Below are 22709 nucleotides of genomic sequence, written 5' to 3' on the forward strand. Positions count from 1 at the left end.
CATGTATTATGTATGTATGTAGGTGTATATGTATATATATATATATATATATATATATATATATTATGCATGTGTTTTACAGAGGTGATAATACTTAAGGAAATTAAAGCAAAGTTCAGAAAGTTTAAGGAATGAGCCTACAGAAATACAATTAACATCTGTATTGATGAGCTAATAAGCCCAAACTAGCCTAAAGCAAGAAGCTGCTCAGGTTGCAGGAGAGTCAAGGTTGAAAACTTAGCTATAGAGCTGAGTCCAGTTGCAAGGTGAATGGGGAGAAAAGGTCAGCTTGGTAGATTCAGGACCAGATGGAGTGGGCAGGCGGATGAGTAGATGGCAGTTGAGAAGGCCACACAGAGCTAAAGTCCTAGGGACAGTGAGGACTTCTTGCCTGTAGGTTTTGTCACATCTTCCATCTTCAAAATGGAGTCAAATTCTGCGTGTGAAAATTGATTCTCTAAGAGAAAGGTACAGTCTGACTTTTATTTATTTATTTTTTGTTTCCTTTTTTTTTCTTCTCCTTTATTAATTTATTCTTGTTACATCTCAATGGTTATCCCATCCCTTGTATCCTCCCATTCTTCCCTCCCTCCCATTCAGTCTGACTTTTAAAAAGCACTGTTTTACACTGTACCACTGTACGAGTAACTTAGAGTAGGATACAGCTTGAAATAGGCAAATACCTATTTCAGGGATGAAGAAAGACACAAGTATTGCTAATAATAAAAGACACATTTGGGAAGAAGTCAAGAAAGAAACAGGAGGAGAAAGACAAACAATCTCAGGGAGACAAGGACGGGGATGCTGCTTAAGATGGACCGGATCAAATAGTACTGGAAAGCTAAGAAGGCTGGCTTGAAAATAGATCAAGAACTGAAGCAGTTAGCGATTATCGATGCACTCATTAGAGTAGTCTAAATGGAGATATCCATTCTAGCTAGCAAAGGAGCAGCCCAGGGCACGGGAGTAGTGAGGACACATAAGCCCTCAAGCAATTAGGAGGTAAGAAATACTAAGTCAAAGAAGGTTGAGGGCAGAGGAGACCAGAAGCTTAAAAAAATATATATATGTTCATTTTATTTGAAGGGGTGTTTTGCCTACATGTGTGTATGTGTACCACATGTGTGCCTGGCACGCATGGAGTTCAGAAGAGGCCATCAGATCCCCTGGGACTGGAGATACATGTGATTGTGAGTCACCCTATGGGTGCCGAGAACTGAACCTGGGTACTCTACAAGAGTAGTCAGTGCTCTTAATCATGAAACCACCTTTGTAACCTTAAACTAGAAGTTAAACAACTAGAAGATTGAGATATTCCAATAGTTTTGAAGGAAAGGCTCTGGTCAAAAAAGAGTAGATAAAGTTAGGAAAGTATCTGTAGCGCGTGTGAGATGATAACAGGAAGTGGGGTGGTGGGCGGGGGAGAGCTAGGGTGATGGCTTAGTTGGCAAAGAGCCTGTCATGTGAGCATGAGGACTTCTGTTTGGGTTTCAGATAACCATGTCAAAGAAAAAGGTATGTGGTTATGAGCACCTGTAATCCTGAGTGAGCAGTAGAGCCATGGATATGACAGCTCCCTGGATCACACTAGCAGGCTCATGTAGCTAACTAGTGGGTGAAAACTCAGTGGGAGAGACTGTCTCAAGAGATGAGTGAAAATGATGGAAACAGGATGTCTACTGCCATCAACCTCTGGCCTTTACATATGCTTACCTGTATGCTTACATATCCACACACCTGTATATACATGTGCATGCGCACAAAATGTAGGCACGCATGTACGCATGTGCACATGTGTGTGTGTGTGTGTACGCTTCCATGCGCGCGTGCACACACACACACACACACACACACACACACACACACACACACACCATTAGAATAGTTGGTCTCCAGGGAGATTCTTTTATCTTGGGATAGGAGAAAATGAACTAAGGGCACGTAGGCAGATAGCTTAAATAGGAAAGGCACACTGACCTGGGTTCCCCTATAAACTAGGGAGAGTTTGCTTTTCATTACAAGGCAGGAGAGGAGAGTCCTGGTGACCCCTCAGGAATGGACTGTGAACAAGACCATGAAGAAGATGAGAACATCAAGTACAGCCGGTTGGGGCTTTAGGAGGGTATGCAGGGAGAAATCATGGCTTTCTCCAGCCTTGTGGGAGAATGAAAGGAGAGATGGAGGAAACTGGGAAGATGGATTCAGGGTTGATGTTGGGGAGGAGACATTTATGCTACCTAAAAGACAAGAGCTATGGATGTTTGAAGCAGCCATCCCAAATGACCTGGCATTGCTGTAGTCCTGATGAGAGAAGCAGATGTGTTGGGTAAACTAGAAATACAGCACATCTGACCTTACTCTTCTGTCCCAGAATTTCCTAGTCTTTCACTCATTTTAGTATAAAATCTAATGTTTCTTCTCCACAGTAAAAGTGTTATTTGTGCGTGCCTGCGCGCACGCGCGTGTGCATGCGAGCATGTGCACCTGTGTGTGCTCATGTGTACCTACATCCACATATGTGCACATCTGGAACTCAATAATCTTGAGTGTCATTTTTTTCATGTACCATTCAGCTCGTTTTTGAAGAAATAACTCTCATTGGCCTGGGGCTCACTTATTTGGCTTGGCTGTAGATGGCACTAGAGCCCCAAGGGACCTGCCTGTTTCCACCTCCCCAGGGCTGGGATTGTAAGTACATGCCACCATGCCTAGCTTCTTTATACGGTCCTCAGACTCATGTCCTCATGCATCAGCTGAGCCCTCTTCATAGGCTACAGCTCTGCACATATTCTTGTTCCAGTGCGTGCTTGCCCTTGCTTGGCGCATCCTAGCTTGCTGATCCCTCACACAGAGCACATGCTTTCTGCAGCCAAGACCCTTTGACTCTGCTTTTCCTGCCTCCTAAAGAGCTGTTTCCCCTACTTCTGTCAAAATTTTCAGCTTATGCATCTTTCTTTTCAGCTCAAATGTCTTCCCTGGTGTTTATTTGTCTGAGAGGATAACGGTAGGAACCCGTGCCATCCCTTTTCTCACACAGCATACTTAGAGATTCCATAAATATTTCCTATGTAAATCAGGTATCAACAAGAATAATAGCAATACTTATCACAGTATTTCTAGACACCGGATGACGTGTGGAACATAGTTCACATTCTTAAGGCCAGCAATAGTTCTGGTGTGCATTATACAAATTAGTGCAAAGTTATAGTGCCATTAAATAATTTACCCAGTGCCACTCCTCCCCATTACTCTCTGCTCCTTTTCTTTCTCCCTGCTCTCTCTCCCTCTTCCACGTCCTCTTTATTTTATGTTGAAAATTTAATCTGCAGCCTTGCACATACTAAAGGTGTACTCTCCCACCAAGCATTGTCCCCACCCAAGCTCTACCGCTGAGCTAGATCTTCACTGAGATTTTCTTCTTGACTAAACAGGGTTATTTAACTCTGGCTATTGTGACATAAGTTTATGCTACTAATTCTGATTCTTTTTGCCATGTGTTAGGGAGGTCTTATCTATGGACTGATGGATGAAATAGCACAGATGATAAAGGAATCCCCAGGTCTCACACGGTAGGCAAAGAGAACTGACTCTTGAAATGTGTCGTCTGACTTCCACGTATCATGGGCACACACACACACACACACACACACACACACACACACACACACACACACACACACACATACACATGGGCACACACATGCACATGTACCCATGTGCACACTTGCTCAAATGTGAATAAATAAATAAAATGTCATAAACTAAGCAAAAAATAAAGAACAATATACTGATGTATCGAAACTCAAGTTGTTCATTTCAAACCAAAACCAATAATCCAAATTGTAAAATATATTATTTTTGTTGTGAAGATAAAATCCAAGGCTTTGTGCTTTCTAGGCAAGCACCGGACCACTGAGGAATATCCCAGCCCCAATATTCCAAAGTTTTACAACCCTGAAATTAGTTCTTGAGTTTTTCTGAATCTGCACTCTATTTCCATAGCATTTCGAGCCCATTTCAGTACTGAGTTTAATTATTCAGAAAGCTTCCCGAGGCGTCTTTCCCCTTCTGATTCACATCCCTTCTCTCTGTGGGCCCCTATTAAAGAGATGCTGAGATGCAAGCAATCAATGTGAAATATGTATTTTAATAGTGGTTTTGGCTGCATGGGAAATTCACGGAATTAGGAGGAAATGGAATCCTACCCTATGCACCATCTAGTCAAAATGGTATTTCATCAGCCTGGGTATTTTATTCTTCCACAAGAACTCTGCGTCCCTGGAGCTGTTTTAATCTTGGCTCATTAAAAGTTAATATAATTTGGATTGGTGCTATTCATTCTGTTTTGGGGCCACCTCATTTACCCAGCACAGTCTGTGTTTCCTTGCACCCGCTCCATGCGAACACAGACGCATTCATTTTACCACCACTCACTATCCAGGTGGGAACAATCAATAGTTGATTATTGGTAAAAGATAATCCTCACAAAGAGGTACTGATTCAAATGTCAGCGGCAAGATAGATGCCAGTGATTTATCTGATAATTTGGGAATGTCAGGAGGCAATAGAGAAAGAGTGCCCTGTTGTGGCCATTACCTAGCCAGGGGAAATTGTTCACCATTAATGCTCAAGCTGTGAAAGTAGCAGAAACCTGACCCCCCAGGCAAGCTCTGCAGAGGGATGATGGGAAGCCCAGGAAATGGAGGTTCTTCCATCATGACTCAGGAAGGACTGATGTTCAGAATCCCCAGTAAAGTGTGAGACGGATCTTTTGTGTCAGTGTGTCCAAGTGTGCATGAATTGTGAACATATATATGTCCAAGTGTTTGTGTGTGTGCATGAGTGGATATAAATATGTGTGTGTGTGTGTGTGTGTGTGTGTGTGTGTGTGTGTGTGAATACGAGTGAGTATGAGAGTGCATAAACCTTTGCGTGACTGGTTAGGTATGTGAGCATATGTGTATGAATGTGTCTGAGTGTCTGAGTGTGCACGAGCATGTGTGAGTATGCATGGTAATGGAAATGTGTCCATAGATGTTCACACGTATGTGAATTGGGCGTGAGTATGGATATGTGCTTGGGAATTGTGTGAGTGGGACTGTGTGTGTAAATGTGTGAGCCTGGGGAGTGTTTTACTGTATATGAGTCAGCATTTGCAACAATATTTGAGTGTCACTGTCAGTGATAGTGTGTGTAAGTGTGACTATGCATGCCTGTGTGTTAGTACCTTTGGGTTGTGAATGTGGGTGTAAGTTATGTAAGTATGCATAAATGTAAATGTGTGAATGTGAGTCTCAGTGCGAGGTTTTACATAGTGTGTGTGTGCACACGTGTGTGTGTGTGTGTGTGTGTTTCTCGGGTTCATGTGCAGCCGCTCATGCTTCTGAGGTCAGTACTTCCTGTCTGAGCCATCCCTCACCCTGGAATATAATGTATTTTGGGGAATTATGATCCTGGGTGGAGGAACAGATGTGACCTGGAGGCTGAAAGCAAGGATGGAATAGGACATGTATTGCTCTTCTATTGAGGACTGACACCCACTATTGTGGATTGCTGTAGAGTAGGCTCTACCATTCATATTGGGTTCTACAGTCATCTATTTATCCACATAATCTTACACTCGTGAATTCCATCAAAACCTCCCCAGAGGTCTTGTTACATACAGACACCTGCTCCAGTAGGGATGCAGAGTTCTAAAAATGCTGAGATACTGCCCTGCTTCTGGGAGTGATGCAGTCTGTGGAGGTGACAATAGATACCAACAGAATAACCATTGAAGCCCAGTATGGCCTGCCTTGGTGGTAGAAGATGGAAATGAAACTGAGTGAGAAAACAGTGGAAAAAGATGTCTACCGATATAGAGACTTTGGATGAGGATCTTGAATGATGACACCTTCCTTGCTTATAGGAAATAGAGGTGAGGCAACACGGTGTTTAAGGAAGCAAGGGCAGTGGTCCAGGATGTCCCAAGGAGATCAGAGGCCCATTTGCTTGGAAAATAACAGTATGTGAGCTGGTGCCCTGAGATTTGAAATTGAATCAAGCAAGGGAATGGTACTGGACACTACATCTTCTGTTGCTCAGGACAACTGCCCTCTACTTTGATTCCTGACTCATGTACTGGGCAGCTCATAATGCCCTGTAACTCCAGCTGCAGGAAATACAAAGCTGTCCTCTGGCTTCTGTGGTTAACTGTATGTGCGCACAAGTGTGTACACACACACACACAAATATATAGAGAGAGATTCAAGAAAAATATAAGATTGATCATGAAGATCACTGATAAGTGCAAGGCTTAGGTTACAATTGTGATATGTCCATATCTTTCTACTGAGGTGAATAAAACATGTATGGATCCAGACAAGAACAGGCAGAGTGGTTCAAGAGCAACTGACTGAGAAAAACCTTAAAGGTATGCATTTGTTTCTTAGTGATAATAGCAAAAGTCTTAACAAAAATATCTCAGGTTGGTTTTTATAAAGATTATATTTTATATGCTACCTAGCTTTGCAAATTTTTATTAGTTGCCTATATTGCATTTTGGTTAAAGATCTTCTTTATGCTAATGGAAAAATAATCAAATCCCCTTGTGTAGATGCTAATAGTTATTTCAGCAGAATGAAGAAACATGTTGGAAAGTCAGGCAGGGGCACATAATAGGACATCGTTGAGAGTTCTGCTGATCCTTTCCAGAATAAAATCTCACCCTACTAATTAATAACAAACATTTTAGTGGCACCAATACGTTTACTATAATTAGAACTGGGCTAACACTTGGTAGCATTTGTCTCAGCCATAGGTGTTTATTGGTTCTTGTCTAGATATCTCTGTGGAATTCTGCATATACATGTTTCATAGTTGAGTTGAGATGGTGGTTAAGTCACATCTTGTCTCTGAGTGTATTAGTTCATTTAGAAGCATTTATTAAGGCTCTTAAATCTTGCATGTGTGTGTGTGTGTGTGTGTGTGTGTGGACATGCATGCACGTGTGTGCATGTGTGTGCATGTGCACACACACACATGCACTTGTGCATGCTCATGCACATGCATATATGGGCATACGTGTATAAGTATGTGTGTATATAAGTGTTTGTGTGTATGTGCATGTGATTTTATATGTGTATATTTGTGTGTGTTTGTGTGTAAGGATTAGTAGTGTTGTGGAGCAGAGTGAAAATCCAACACTCAGGACATACCAAGTTTTCTTCCCCGCCCACAAGGATTTATTTTATTTTATTTTTAATTTAATTTAATTAATTATTATTTTTTGCCTGAGCAGCTGCTCATTCTTTTCTTTTTACTTTATTATAATTAATTCAGATTACCTCCCAATTGTTATCCCCTCACCTGTTTATTCTCATTCTATCTTCCCTCCCTCTTCTGCCCTATTCCCCTCCCCTAGTCCTCTGACAAAAGGGGACCTCTTTCCCCACCATATAACCACAGCCTATCAGGACCATGCTGATACCCTGCATCTCCTTCTTCTGTTTTCCCACAGGGCCTCCCCACCAAGGGGAAGTGATCAAATTTGGGGCACCAGAGTTCATGTCAGAGACAGTCCCCACTCCCCCAAAAACCCTGGAGAATGAGCTGTCTATTGGCTAGATCTGAAAGGGATTCACTTCATACATTGTCCTTGGTTGGTGCAACAGTTTGTGCAGGCCGCCCTGGGTCCAGATACACCAGCCTTGATGGTCTCCTTGTGGGGCTCCTGAAGCCTCTGGGTCCTTTCATCCCTCCACTCTTCCATGTCATTCTCAGGACTTGGCCCAGAATCTGGTTGCAAGTCTCAGCATCTGTCTCATTCTCCCGCTGGGTGGAGTATCTCAAAGGACATTTATGTTGGTTTATAATCCACTTATATATAAGTATATACTATTCATGTCTTTCTGGGTCTAGGTTACCTCACTCAGGATGTTCATTTCTAGTTCCATCAATGTGCCTGCAAATTTCAAGATTTCCTTGTTCTTCATAGCTGAGCAGTACTCCATTATGTCCAGAGGGGTTACAGACGTCAATATAGGACCAGACACATTAAATCTGTTAAAAGAAAAAGTAGAGAGAAAAGCCTTGAGGTCATTGGCATAGGAGACAACTTCCTGTACAGAATACCAATAGCTCAGGCTATAAGATCAACAATTAATAAATGGGACTTCATGAAAGTGAAAAACTCCTGTAAGACAAAGGACAACAGAGCACCAAGCTTTCTTTTTTTTTTTTCCTCCTTTATTAATTTATTCTTGTGACATCTCAATGGTTATCCCATCCCTTGTATCCTCCCGTTTTTCCCTCCTTCCCATTTTCCCCTTATTCCCCTCCCCTATGACTGTTCCTGAGGGGGATTACCTCCCCCTGTATATGTTCATAGGGTATCAGGTCTCTTCTTGGTAACCTGCTGTCCTTCCTCTGAGTGCCACCAGGTCTCCCCCTCCAGGGGACATGGTCAAAGGTGAGGCACCAGAGTATGTGAGAAAGTAATATCCCACTCTCCACTCTACTGTGGAGAGTGTTGTGTCCATTGGCTAGATCTGGGTAGGGGTTTAAGGTTTACTGCCTGTATTGTCCTTGGCTGGCAGAGCACCAAGCTTTCTTAATCAGAGCAACTTTATTGATTTGAACAGCAAACTGACCAGCCAGGTACGCAGTACAGACTTGGGAGCTGATACTGGAACCCCTACTCTTCTGGGTGAACATATTTTAAGCCCCCAAATTATAACCAACATGTGTATATAGCATCACAAGATCAAAATCCACAAGTAGATGAACCACCTAAGATTACACAAGAGGGAACAATAGTAGGCTTGCTTCTTCTTTTTTTTAAAACATATACATTTATATTATTACACATATATACAATAGATTACTTATACCAAGAAGAACGATGACACAATCAGGAATTATATAAATATTACATTTTAAGTGTTTTGGCTATTTGTATTTGACAGTCTTGAAGAAGACATCTTTCCCATCTTGGTGTGTCTAAGCTTCTGAATGTAAATCAATCTCCATCACATATTGTCATTATCAATTTAGATCACCTATCTAGACCTAAAAACATCTTAACCCATTTCTGAGTCATGGGTTTTCTGGTTGAAGCACAGAAGAAATCCCAAAAGAAACAGAATACATTTTTACCCTTGACTTGACCTTAAATGGAATTCAAGCCCCAGCAAAGGGTGGGTGCCTTAAGATGGCCATACTCATGCCAAACTTCATCCTTTCAGTAATACTAGGTGATAAACTCAGAGAACCGTGTGTGTTACTCACTGGGCTACATCCCCAGCTCTTGTTTTACTTCATATTTTGAGACAATGTCTCACTGAGTTGTGAAGACCTGTTGTGAACACAACCTGTAGCCAAAGGAGGCCCTGAACTTAGAGCTTGCCTCCTTCATCCTCCCTAATAGATGGCATTGTAGGCCTGCACCACCAAGGCCAGCTTTGGAATTCCTCAGGACTTTAAAATTAATGCAGTCATAGTGGTAGCCATTATTACTTTTCTCTGATTCTGTTTGGAAAATGCTGAGGGACAAAAATTATTAGCTAACTAGTCAATCAAACGACAAATTCGTGAGTGAGTGGAGCAAAGGATAGCTGCAGATCGCTTTGGTCTTAAAAGCCAAGTTCCCATGGGCCCTCCCATGCTCTCTGTCAGCAGGGGTCCTTCTGGGAGTTCTATGGCAGAATCCTGATGCTAGGCTCCCAGCAGGATCTCTCATTCCTACTACATTATCTCCTCCCCTTTCATGTTGATACCCATGGTCAGCAGCCACTGCATCCCAGCAGCTGCCAAAAATCCTGCTGTGTTCCTATAGACTAAGTCTCTGTAGGTTGCCAAGGCTTGTCTCTTAGTCCTGGATTCAAGCATTCCTCCTGCCTCAACCTCCCAAATAGACAAATGGCCCACATTTTCTCTCATATATATTTTGTTTGGGATACTCATAAAGGTTAGGAAGCTAGTAAGGCTCTGTACTATGGTAGGAGTCGGGGCTTTCATGGGAGGGGATATAGATTGCAATGCTATAAAGGGATAAACGGGAATAATGGAACATGAGGAAAGGGTCAAATTTGGGTAAAGGATGGGAGGGCAGGATTAATGGAGAAATACTAGGTGGGGAAGTAATATTAAAGATACTTTGAAAAAGATGTAGGGACACTTACTATTGTAGAAGCTTTTTATACATGCATATATACAGAAAGTGGTTAAATGGAGTTACCCTGAAATAGGTTGGCAAAGCCTCCATTAGATACCACAAGGTGACCAAATGCCCAGTGGGTTACTTAAAATGGGCCACCTCTTTTGTAGTTGTTGGGCAATGAGGTCCCATAGATGCCATAGATCCCCAAACATTACAAGCAGTCTTTATTGTTCAGGGTTACCTTCCAGAATTTGATGATCCTTATTGCCAATGATATAACGTACTTAAATATCTGTGCAATATTTGCCTATCTGAATCTGAGTTAGCTCTCACAGAATGGTTGTTCACAGCTCCATCCACGTACCTGAGAATTACACCTTTTCTTAATATTTGACTGATATCCTATTGTGTGACTATGTCACATTTTAGTCATTGGGTGTCACCTGGAAGTTCCTCCCTACTGGCTAGCTGTCACAGTGCTGGCAGTCACTACACGTGTTACTAGAGAAGAGGAATCACCAGTCTTACTGAGCTGTGAACTCTCTAAGTTACAATAGTCAACCTGGCAAGACACAGCATGTCCTGAGCCCCTGTGTATAGATTTTAGCACTTGGAGGCCATTTTGTTTTGGATGTACCATACTTAAATGCTCAATAGCTGTGTTAGGCTATCTACTATCTTAAATAGTACAGTGATAGTATGTACTATTTGTATTGGTTGTCTCTAGGCTCAGGGGTTTGTGTGAGTGTATGGATACCTGTATGCATGTGGAGGCCAGAAAGTGACTGAGTTTCTTCCTTGTCACTCTTCACCTTATTTTTTGAGAAGTTTATCACTGAACCTGGAGCCCACTCATTCAGCTAGAGTGCCAGCCGGTGTGCTTTAGTGATCGTTCTGGCTTGCTTTCTCATCCCTGGAATGCAGACCTGGACTCCCATCTTTCTGAGCTTTTTACATGATGGTTGCTTATGCATCCATCTCTCCCTGCCCAAGTATTGTGCTTTATCTCTAACCTATTATGAGTCTTCTGTGTAATATATATATATATATGTGTGTGTGTGTGTGTGTGTGTGTGTGTGTGTGTAAAATATATATATTAATTAATATTTATATATATATTGCAGAAAAGTTTGTATTGGGATGAGGTCAGTGGGAAGGTGTACCTTCTTACATAACTAATAATTGTTCTGAAATCCAGAAGGAATTCCATCCAGCTGCACAGATAATTGGTGGGAGCATCAATGCTACTAAGTCAGTATTTGCTTTCCCAACCTTCCCAGAAATATGGAAAATCAGATTTATAAACACAAAGGCTTACATCTCATCAGAGACCTTTATATAGAAAATCATAAGAAGAATCCAGTTCTTGGGTAACGGAAAGACAATTTAAAAATGGAAACATGATTGTGAGTGCATAAAGATCAGAAATCCCTACAATGCTTAAGATTGCAAGATTAACAATTTTAGTTGTGCCATTTAGTCTAAGAGAAGGAGCAATTTGAAAAGTGATTAAGGTCAAAGAAGCATTTTTCATATTGAAGAGAGGAGTAGCCTATTCTTGCTTATTCACCTTCATGGAATCAGCCAATAGTCACTGAGTACTCTCCAAACGTATGGGGAAGTGAGCATTTATTGATGCTTGGCCATGTTCCACTAATGGTTCAAATGCATGCGGGAGTGGAGCTATCCTTTCTAGCTATACTTATAATCCCTACATGATCAACACTGAGATTGAGATGCACCAAGGTAAAACAGTATGCACAAGGACACACAGCCCGTGGGAGGCAATCCAGAGTATTTCCTACACGTCTGATCCCACAATGGCATCAGGAACTACCACCAAATGGAAAAAAAAATCACCACTTTTTGTTTCCCTTTTCAACTAGAAACTCATGACAGAAATAATGAGCACATCAACAAACCTGATACACAAGAAAGAAACAGATATGCAGTCGGGAAGAAGTTCGTTGGATGAAAATAGCACACGCAAATATTCCTTTCTTGGTTGGATTCGGTTTGCCACGACTGCAGCCATCAAGAGTCGAAACCACCACGAGCATTTCTGAGTAACCGGTGAGTCATCTGCCCACATTTCCCAGCACATTATAAATAGATAAACACCATTAAAGTCGCCTATGGGCCATTTATGATCAGAGCCTGGAACCAGGAAGTACCTGACTTTTGGATAATTAGATTGAAACGAAACAGTTTTTAGCCAGGAGGAAGCATTGTTTTTCATTTCTTTCTAACAGTTAGGTCTTTGATTCCACCAGAGCCCTCCCGTTCCCAAATGGTTTGTTCTCTTTATTTGGTACCTCACTACTTTGGTGCTGATCCTCATATTGCATTGCTCTGGAATACTCAATTTCTTAAAATGAGAGACATCAAGTCCTAGCTCAATATTTTATAAATATGTCCAGTTATTAAGCAACAGATCCCTCTTGTGTCTCCTAGAAAGGTGTTGAATTGATTACAATACCATTTGTACAAATTAGTGGCTTGTGAGCTCCTAAGTGTACTTCCTGATATCTTTTCCTTTGTCCTAATGCTTAATGCATGAACTGCCCAGCTTTCCAATGTTTCCATTGTGTGGAACACAGTTTTACTGAAACAGTAGTTATGCAAATCCCAATGGTGCTCCCCAAACGTAAAAACTCAGAAGGCCAATATAGTAACTATGTGGAAAGTAAATGGCCACTCTTACTATACTCACTAGAGACTATGATGGTCTCTACTATCTACAGATATTGAGGGATATTTAGGTTGAAAAAAACAGGAGGATTTATTGCTCTTAGATTGCCATCTTCCATGCATGAGGGTGGATTTTATGTTCACATGCTATCTTGCTCCCAAAGATAACTTATTTACAATCCAAGCATAGTTCCTCTGACTACCTGGGGAAAAATATCTGCAGATGTTGTGCTGAAACAGCCTCAGACCGAAGGCTCTACTTTTTAGTACAAAAGCCATTTATCTTCTCAGAATGACATTATATCACCTATAACCGTTCCTAGTGACATATTTGGATTATACAAGGTGTATTTTCTGAAATGTCCCTAAGGTTTTATCTTAGAAAAATAGAGTTCCCAAGTCAAAGACTCAGGGAAATGTGGGACAATATGTTTATTTACTCCAAGGCTCCTCAAGGACTTTAGCATGTAGATGTAAAAGCTTAATATGAAAGCTTCTGCAAAAAATAATGATCAAAATCTCCACTTAAAAATTTTTTTTTTGCATTTGGGAATTCTAATGAATTTTATTTTGAGGTATCTGTATGGCTTTGGTGGTACAATCAGAGAGTACATAAGCATATGTAAAATCATATCCCATTTTTTAGAAGCTAAATCCATATATCATTATTTTTAAATATTTTATTAATTTATTCATATTACATCTCAATAGTTATCCCATCCCTTGTATCCTCCCATTCCTCCCTCCTTCCCGCTTTTCCCCTAGTCCCCTCCTCTATGTCTGTGACTGAGGGGGACCTCCTCCCCCTGTGTATGTTTATAGGGTATCAAGTCTTTTCTTGGTAACCTGCTATCCTTCCTCTGAGTGCCACCAGGCCTCCCCATCAAGGGGAGGTGGTCCAAAATGAGGCACCAGAGTTCGTCTGAAAGTCAGACCCCATTCCACTTAATTTTTATTAGATGATACTCTAGATTGCTTTCTCCTGCTCTGATAGTACCATAACCAAAAGAGATGTGGAGGAAGAAAGGATTTAGTTATTCTTACACTTTGCCATCCATCATCAAGGGAAGCCAAGGCAGGAACTCAAGGCAAGGACCCAGAGGCAGGAATTGAAGCAGAGACCATAGAGCAACTGGCTTGCTCTGTTCCTTTTATTACACCAATGAGGTTTATCTGTCTAGGGATGAGGCTTTCCACAGGGGACGGACCATCTTACATCAATTAGCATTAAGAAAAGTGCCTTACAGATGTGGGATGTGACAAAAGGATAATCTAATCTTCAAAATTCTTCAGGTGAGATTTCCACTATCTCAAGTGAATCTATATTTGTGTCAATTTGACAGCTAAAGCTAACTGTGACAAATGAAGAACATTTTCTTCCTATGGTTGACCTAAATATGTTAATTCAAATCATGTATCATTGGCAATATTTGACTGTTATCCCACGAAAACTGTCAGCATTATATATCTTTGAAGCTCAGCACTAAAGCTTAGCTTTGAGAGTTACTAAGGGGTATACATGCTACCTGGACTCCTGACTGTAGTCCTTCCTCATCTTCATCCTTACCTTAAAGTGAGGTGTTCCCCACATATATTATTTCTATTTCTCTGCTACTTTAAGGAATCCTGACTAATACAACCCAAGGAGTCAATTTATAGAGTGGTGCTTTTTTGGGATGCTTATAAAGAAAATGGCAATGTTGGGAAAGTTCATATGACAAGGAATTTGTAGAGAGTGGCTTCCAAACACCAGTCAGAAACACAAAGAGGTCCTCAAAGAACCTAGGCCCATCAACACCTGCATCAGCTTAGAAGTGGATCTTTCCCTGTAGTCTTGAGTTGAGAAAAAAAATCTCTGTTGAATCCTCTATGTCTATCCTTGGGGCTTTCAAGCAGAAGGCTCACCTTAGCTGTGATAGAGAAAGATAAAATGAATGTGTTGCTTAAAACTATGGTGCATAGCATGAAATTTTTATTGCAAATATCTCTTTGGTATTTTAACTTAGATTTTCTTTGGATACATTCTCAAGAACGATGTACACTTGTCATGTTTTTAGTTTCTTGAGAAGCTTTCCAAGTTTGCAATCCCACCACCAGTCTCTGTGAGTCCTGCTTAGTTGATTTGTTGGGCAATGTTCTTCTGCTGTTCTCCATCCCCTTGGAATCTTACTGTCTTTCCTCCCCATCTTTCATGTGGTTTCCCAATCTCCAAGAAGAGGTACCCAATAGAGATCTCCAATTAATACTCTCTCTCCATGTGCATAATGTGTGACTGTGGGTTTCGATACCTGCTCCCATTTGCTGCTAGAGGAAGCCTCTCAGATGATGACTAGACAAGGCACCAATCTATGAGGATAGCAGAATATCATTAGGAATCATTTCACTGATTGTTTTTCCTTATTCCTTTTGCAAATTGGTTCTACCCTAGTTACCAAGGCTTTCTAGTCTCTGGTTTTGGGCCATCCAGGCAGTGTAGGGTATGGACTCCCTCTCATAGGCTGGGCCTCGAGTTAAACCAAACACTGCCTGACCACTCCGACATGTTCTGCATCACCATTGCCCCAGCATATCATTTAGGCAGGACAGATTGTAGATGGAGGGTTCTGTGGCTCGGCTGGTGTCCAGGTTGCACTTTCTGGAGCCTGCAACATAGCTTTTCATGCCAGAGAGATGAGAATGTATGTGTAACGCTCCATTCAGGCACCAGCTTGACTTCTTTATTATATTCAATGAGTTGAATAGAAGTTGTTCTTAGCAATGGAGTCCCAAAGGTTCACAGGGAGACGTTCTGTTCTAGTATTAGCCTGAGTTGTTTAGACATTTCCATGGGACCTCCATGGCCAACAAGTCAACTGAATGTGATTAAGTCCTACCACTGGAAGACATGCCTGGCTAAAAAGATGGCCAGTTCAGACTGTGTATTTTCTATTGCTAAGAATCCTTATCATAGTTTCCACTAGATTTCTATGCCACCCTCCAAATTCCCCCCTCCAATTCCAGCTGTCTCTCTCCACACTGTATCCCTCCATCCTCCTACCTCCTCGTCTGATTCTGATTGTTCCTGCTTGATCCCCACCAGCACCCAGTATACCTGCAGGATCTATTGATTTTCCCTTCCCAGAGAGATCCATGCTTCCCCTGATATATTCCTCCTTTTTATCTAATCTCTCTGGGATATGGATTGTAGCTTGTTATCATTTACTTAATGGCTAATATCTACTTATGAGTGAATACATAACACATTTGTTTTTCCGTGTCTGAGTTACCTTGCTAAGTATGACTTTTTTTTTTTCTAGTTGTATCCATTTGCCTGAAATTTTCATGGCATATTTTTAACTGCTGAGTAATATTCCATTATATAAATGTACCACATTTTCTTTATCCATTCTTCAGTTGAGGAACATCCATGTTGTTTCCAGTTTCTGACTTTTATGAATAAAGGTGCTATAAACATCATTGAGCAAATGTTCTTGTGATAGGATGGATTGTCTTTTGGGTATGTGGCCAAGATAGCTGAGTCTTGAGGTAGATAAATTTTCAATTTTTTGAGGAACTCCCATATTGACTTTCACAGTGGCTGTAAAAGTTTTTATTCCCACCACCAATAAAGGAGTGTTTCCTCTGATTCAGCTCCTCACCAGCATGGGCTCTCACTTGTGCTATTATTATGTAACAAAATTAAAATAATATATTCTGGCTGGCTAGACATGGTGATGAACATCATTAACCCCAGAACTCTGGAGGCAGAGGAAGGTGGATCTCTGAATTTCAGGCCAGCTTTATCTACAGAGCGTGGACAGCCAGGGCTATACAGAGAAACCTGTCTCAAAAAAAAAAAAAAAAAAAACCAAACCATATATATATATTTTTTTCTGTCCCTCATGATCTAAGGCTTCTGGAGTTGAGGTCTCTATTGTTCAATAAAATATCACTATCCACATATACCTATGATAATCGGGGAACAATATTTTTTTAGTATTTTAATATTTTATTTATTTTGGGAGGGTCTTTATTTAATTTTATTTTATTTTATAATTTATTCAGAATACATTCCAATTGTTATCCCCTCACTTCTATTTTCCTATTCCTTCCTCCCTCTTTTGTCCTATTCCCCTCCTCTAGACCTCTGACAGAAGGGGACCTCCTCCCCAATCATATGATTGCAAACTAAAATTTTACTATAAGTTTAAAAATATATTTATACTTTCTTCCTTTCCAGTGTTCATCCAGTTGAGGGTGTGGCTTATGGGTGGTAACAGTCAGTCCTTCTCTTGCTGGTCATCTGTCACATGATGTCAGACATTTAGTTTACCAAGTCATAACAAAATCTACAATAGAAGATTAAAGATATAAATATAAAGGATTCTTTGTCTCAATCTCTCTGGGTGTATATGTGTGTACCAAGTATTAACAGAACTTAAAACAATAGGAAAATTCAAAATATAAAGGGTTCTCTCTTTGCCCACCTCTGTCTCTGTGGGGGAGGGGGTGGACATGCACATACCTGCCTGTACATGTATGCCGGTCAGAGATTGATATCAGGTATCTTTGCTTTCCACCTTAGCCTGTGAGAGACTCCCATTGATCTTGGGGCTGGGTAATGGACTGGTCTATCTGACCATGAAGCCCTAGGGATCCTTTTTGAAGTGAATCCCCAGTGGCTTCCAGCATGTAAGCCTGTTCCCATGCCTGCCTTGTATGTGGGTGCCGGAGATCCTACATTCAAATCCTCATGCGTTACTCTCGGATCTCTCTCCCTAATCGCAAAAGACTTTGATTTTAATATGCATTTCCTGAAGAGCAACAGTAATGATTGTATTTCCAAGATGAGAAGTTGGGCATTGGTTACCTTCCTATTTTACGGATGGCTTGCATGCAATGCTCTAAACTGTATTTCAGGAGATCCACCCTGAGTGTTTCCCAGCACTATGGTTTGTGTCACTTGTAAGTGTCCTACATTGACACTGAGGAATCTGAACAAGCAGACAGCTCAACCACCTATTTGGGTTCTCAGAAAATGTCAGTCTGCTCTTCACCACTTGTCTTAGGGGCTCCATGACTGTGATTAAAGCATCATGACCAAGAGCTTGGGAGGAAAGGGTTTGTCTCAGTTTCTAGTCCTACATCATAGTCCACGAATGATGAAGTCAGGACAGGACTCAAGCATGGCAGGAATCTGTAGGCAGGACCCGAAGTAGAAGCCGTGGAGGAATGTAGCTTCCTGCTTTCTCAGTCTGCTTTCTCTTAGCATCCAGGATCGCTTACCAGGAGCTGTACCACTCACGGTGAGCTTGGCCCTCCCTGATAAATCACCAGGCAAGAAAACACACCCCAAGTTTGCCCACAGACCAGTCTATTGGGGGAGGGGGCATTTTCTCAGTTGTGGTTCCATATTCTCATATGATTCCAGCTTGTGTCAAGTTGACATAAAACTAGCCAGCACATCACTGATAGAGACTCTTTCTCCTGTGACTTACTCTCTATTTGGGAAAAGCTCTCATTAAAAAGTGGTTGAATTGATTGAATCAATTCTTCCTTTCTCTGTTCATCTTCCTACAGTTAGACCGTTAAACAGTAAATTAATCAGAACGACCCAAACTGATGACAAGAAAAGAGAAATAAATTACCCAGATAAATGGAGAGAGGTGAGTGCGTCTGTCTGCATGACCTAAATTACTTCCCCAGTTACCATTTTATGTAGCATATGTTAGAGAGGCCTTAATTGAACAAACTTTCTGTTGCCATGCTATGAGAAGCACACCCGCTTTTTATCTTGTGAGGGTGCACTGGGAAGGTCATGGTCCTTGAGAGTTCTATGGTAAGGAAATCTGTTATTGTTGTCAGATTCGTGTATTAATTGGACAATTTCTCCCAGCCTTGATTACAAACCCCTGCTATGCCCTGAATAGATTTGTCTTAGAAACTACCTTGACAAGGTTTACAAATCAATTTTGCTCTCAGACTTTGGGCTTTTGTTTGGAAAGGGGTTTTCGTGTCTTGCTCATTTTGTTCCTTCCTGGCACCAATCCCGGGCAGCATCTCGAGAACAATGCTACACCTAATTTGCTCTTGCAAATGAGAGCGATTAAAATAACTCAGCAGGAATGATGAAGGCTCTGGAATGATTTACAGGCCCAGAGTGAAGCCTAATAGCTCTGTTTACCCCTCTGTCATCCCAAGTGCCAGTGGCCCTGGCTTGCCAGAGATGATCACTTCCTGCCTGTTTGAACCCTTTACTGAGCTTCAGAGCTGCTGGTCTGATGCTCAGTGCTGCTGGAATAGGCAGAGGTTATTGTGGGGCCAGGAAAGCCCTGCATCTGGGGGGACTGGTCCAGAGCAAGAGTGAGGCCAAGACATGTCCAACCCCCCCCCATCTCATCCTGAGACTGCTCCCTCCTTTCCTGCATGTCCCTGTGTGTATATCCTTGCAACCCCCACCTCTGCCACTCTTGAGGCAGTCAGTAGCCTGGTGTCAGGTTAAGAAGTTAAACTTCCTTTCTGCTTACAAAGTCTTGTTCAGCAAGCATGTCAAATTCTTCTTCATGCAAATAAGGCATTTGGAAAAGGATTTTCGTGTTTTGTTCACTTTGTTCCTTCCTGGCACCAGGGCCAATGATGTACACTCGCCTATAAGCCTCTACTCACACCCCGAGGTTTAGATGCCCTGATTTCCCCCCAGTCAAGAGAGCTGTTTCACTGAAAATCATCTCTGGATGATTTCTCTCATCTGGCTGTTTCTTATGCACGCACACTGACCGAGACCTTGCCTACCCCATCTCCTGGCTACACTTCATTCTAGCCAGTGTGCAATGATACCTGGACACCCTGTGGTAAAAACAGACCTGGGGTGGCAGGTCATTTTTACCCATGCCATTTATGTAGGCAAATAGTGGAGGTTTGCTTGTGAGCTGGTGGTAGGGTTTGGAAGGAGCTGTGTATACGTTTGTATGTATGTGTGTGTGTGTGTATGTGTGTGTGTGTGTGTGTGTGTGTGTGTGTGTGTGTGTGTGTGTGTGTGTGCGCCAAGAGAAGCATCATATAATACTAGGTGGTGTTTGCACAGATGGGACCTAATATTTTGATCATTCTGGATTCCTATTTATTCTTAGTCACCCACCTTTGTCTTATTTAAACCTGGTGTTAAAACTGATGTCCATAAAAAGGCATACAACAAAGAAGACAGACTTGAATTATCCTAGAAAAACAATTTAAACGTCATCCGTCCCCTTCCCCACCCCCCAGATCTTCACTTCTGATCAAGAACAATAGGAATCTATCTGCAGCAGGATTTTGATGAATTGTCAGTGACTGTTATAGATGGCGACGGGGTATTGATTGGCTCTGTCTCTGGCTCTTACTCTCTTTTTTTTCAGAGATGCCCTCAGATGTGTTTGTGAAAGGTCTGTGTATCAAAATGGAAGAATTGAGCTTACCCTCTGAAACGTCTCTGAGTCACTGAGCCATAAATTATTGTGTCTTTCCCTTTGTGTTTTCTAAATTGTAAAAATACATGGAAAGGATAAATCAAGATTTTTCTGTGTGTGTATATATAATATATGTACATGAGTGTTCGTGTACGTATGTACATATGCATGTATTTGGGTGAGTGTTCATGTGTGTGTGTGCATGTGAGCGCATGTGCGCATGCGTGTGCATATATGTGGAACTCCACAGTGGGCATCAAGTATCCTCCTCAGTCATTCTCTACTACGTTTTTGAGGCAGTTTCTCTTGAATCCTAGTTCACAAATTCCATCAACTCCAGCCGGGCAGTTTGTGAAAGTGTCTGTTGTCTCTCAAGTACTGAGATTACAGGTGGCTCCCACAAGTGTTTGCCTTTTATGTGGATTCTGGGGGTTTGAACTTTGGTCTTTGGTCTTCACCCTTTCAGAGCAAGTACTTTATTCACTGAGCTATTTTCCCAGATCCCCATCAGGGTTTTAATAAAATAATTATCTGTAATAAGGCTTTCATGGTTGACTTGGGAATAAATAGGACTCTCATTTCCATAATGGAGGTATTTCATTTTTACTTCCCTTAGGATTTGATTAGTGGCTTACCTGCCTTATTAGCAATTTAGCAACTTAATGCTCAAGAGTTCTCTTCAGTGAAGAAACTAAGGTCTAGGATGACTGAGAGGCCAGGTAGTGAGTTTCTACCTCTGCTCCATGCTTTGCATTCAGCTGTAGATAAAATTGTCTTTATAATATAAAAAATGATAGTTAGAGTCAGTAGCAGTGCATTGCTGTGTTGTGGCTTGCTAGGGAAGGACAGTGACTCACATGCTGTAAGAATTAGACTGATAATTAATAAATGACATTCTTTAGGTTAAAGAGGAAAGTCCATGCACCATGGAACTCTATTATGATACAAATGCATGTCTTTTCTATGGTAACCAGTAATGGAAAGCATACCTCCCAGGAAGGAGGCATCTACTCTTCAGTTCCAGCCCAGTGTTTAATGAAGATGAGTCTGATGCTCTCTCATCTCCACGTGCTTGAATATTCACTGGATTCCACAGTGACTGTGTTCAAGTAGTTCTAGCTAATAACAGGCTTGTTTGTAAATTCCCAGAGGTCTCTGGGTGCTTCTTAACAGGGGATACTTTTCAGTTCCTCTATCATTTGTATGTAATTAGGTATTTTGCTCAGATGCTCCACTGTGCTTTCTAACCGTGAGACCTTGCCGACAGGTTCAACTGCATAAACTCAAGAGGTAAGCAGGAGGCTTTGTTCACCGGAGTCGGGGCTGTGCAGACAGCTGCCCAGCTAGTGAAGAGGGATTCCAACCCTGCTTTCTTTTGGCAGCCTGAGCTCCCTTCTTTATCCACTTGGGAAGATATCCTCATCTTACTGGACAATCTTATCCTACCTGCTTTAACCTAGCTTTCCCAAAATGTGCTGTTCCATTCCTGCCAGACCTTAGCTTGGATGCAGAATCAAATTTCCTTAAGAGGAGTTTTATATGTTTCAATTGCTACGATGAAACAATGTGACAAAGATTCAGAGGGATTGATCCATGGTGGTGGAGGAAGGGCATGGCAACAAGTGGCAGGGATGGTGGCAGGAGCAGGGACCTGAGGGCTGGCCTTTTGAACATCAAACAGACAATGCAACTGGGAATGGAGTGAGTCTTTTAACTTTCAAAACCCACCTCCAGTGACATATTTCCTCCAACAAGGTTACACCTCCTAATCCTCCCAAATGGCACCACCAAATGGTACCTAAGGGAGCCTAAGGGGCACATTTTTAATTTCAATCACCATAAGAAGAGAACTTAGTTTTCAGTTCATGGTTTCAGAGGTTTTACTCCTTGCTCACATGGTCTACTGCTTTTATATGTGTCATTTTAATAATGGAGGTATTTCATTTTCATTTTCCATAGCAGTTAATTAGTAGCTTACCTGCCTCACCAGCAATTTGCCGACTTAATGTTGACAGCTATCACGATAATGATGGCATTTAGTGTAGAAGTTTCTGATAGCAATTGGGAAGTGAAAATAGACATGTGGCCAACATCCTACTATCCCTTTTAAGATATTTTCTTTCCCCATAACCGAACATAGTTGTAATAGCCATCATCTCCTGAAGTGCCTACCTCCTCCCAAGGGCAGTAAGGGCTTGGACCATACCTGTACTACATGAATCTTTGGAAAGCACTCAAGACTCAGACTGTCTTTAAATATGAAAAATAAGATATAAAATATGTGCCACACAACAGATATGATATGAAGAAGTTTATTATATGAGCATGGGTAGGGGAGAAGGAAGGGGGACTCAGAGACACAGAGAGGTAGAGACAGCAAGAGAGGAAGAGAAGAACAAGAGAGGGAGAGAGACAAGGTGGGTTTGACCTTTTATAATCCTGGGTAGGGCCACTCC

At 41.6% G+C, this 22709-nt stretch overlaps 1 protein-coding gene across 6 annotated transcripts in view; it reads left to right on the forward strand.

The window, feature by feature from the left end:
- The window catches only part of LOC311588257 (uncharacterized protein), a 286185-nt gene that overhangs the window by 59972 nt on the left and 203504 nt on the right, over positions 1–22709 (forward strand). For 3 of the 6 annotated variants that reach the window (XM_084765781.1, XM_084765782.1, XM_084765780.1), the window contains exons 4-5: positions 12025–12211; positions 18389–18474. In XM_084765781.1, the coding sequence (XP_084621907.1) occupies positions 12025–12204 (180 nt within the window). In that variant the 3' untranslated portion in view covers positions 12205–12211; positions 18389–18474. Of the gene's footprint in view, positions 1–2573; positions 2675–12024; positions 12212–18388; positions 18475–22709 lie in introns of those variants that run through there. The other 3 variants (XM_084765783.1, XM_084765784.1, XM_084765785.1) reach the window with 2 other exon arrangements.

This window comes from Acomys minous (assembly GCF_964271855.1).
Source record: "Acomys minous genome assembly, chromosome: 17".
NCBI classification, from domain to species: Eukaryota; Metazoa; Chordata; class Mammalia; order Rodentia; family Muridae; genus Acomys; species Acomys minous.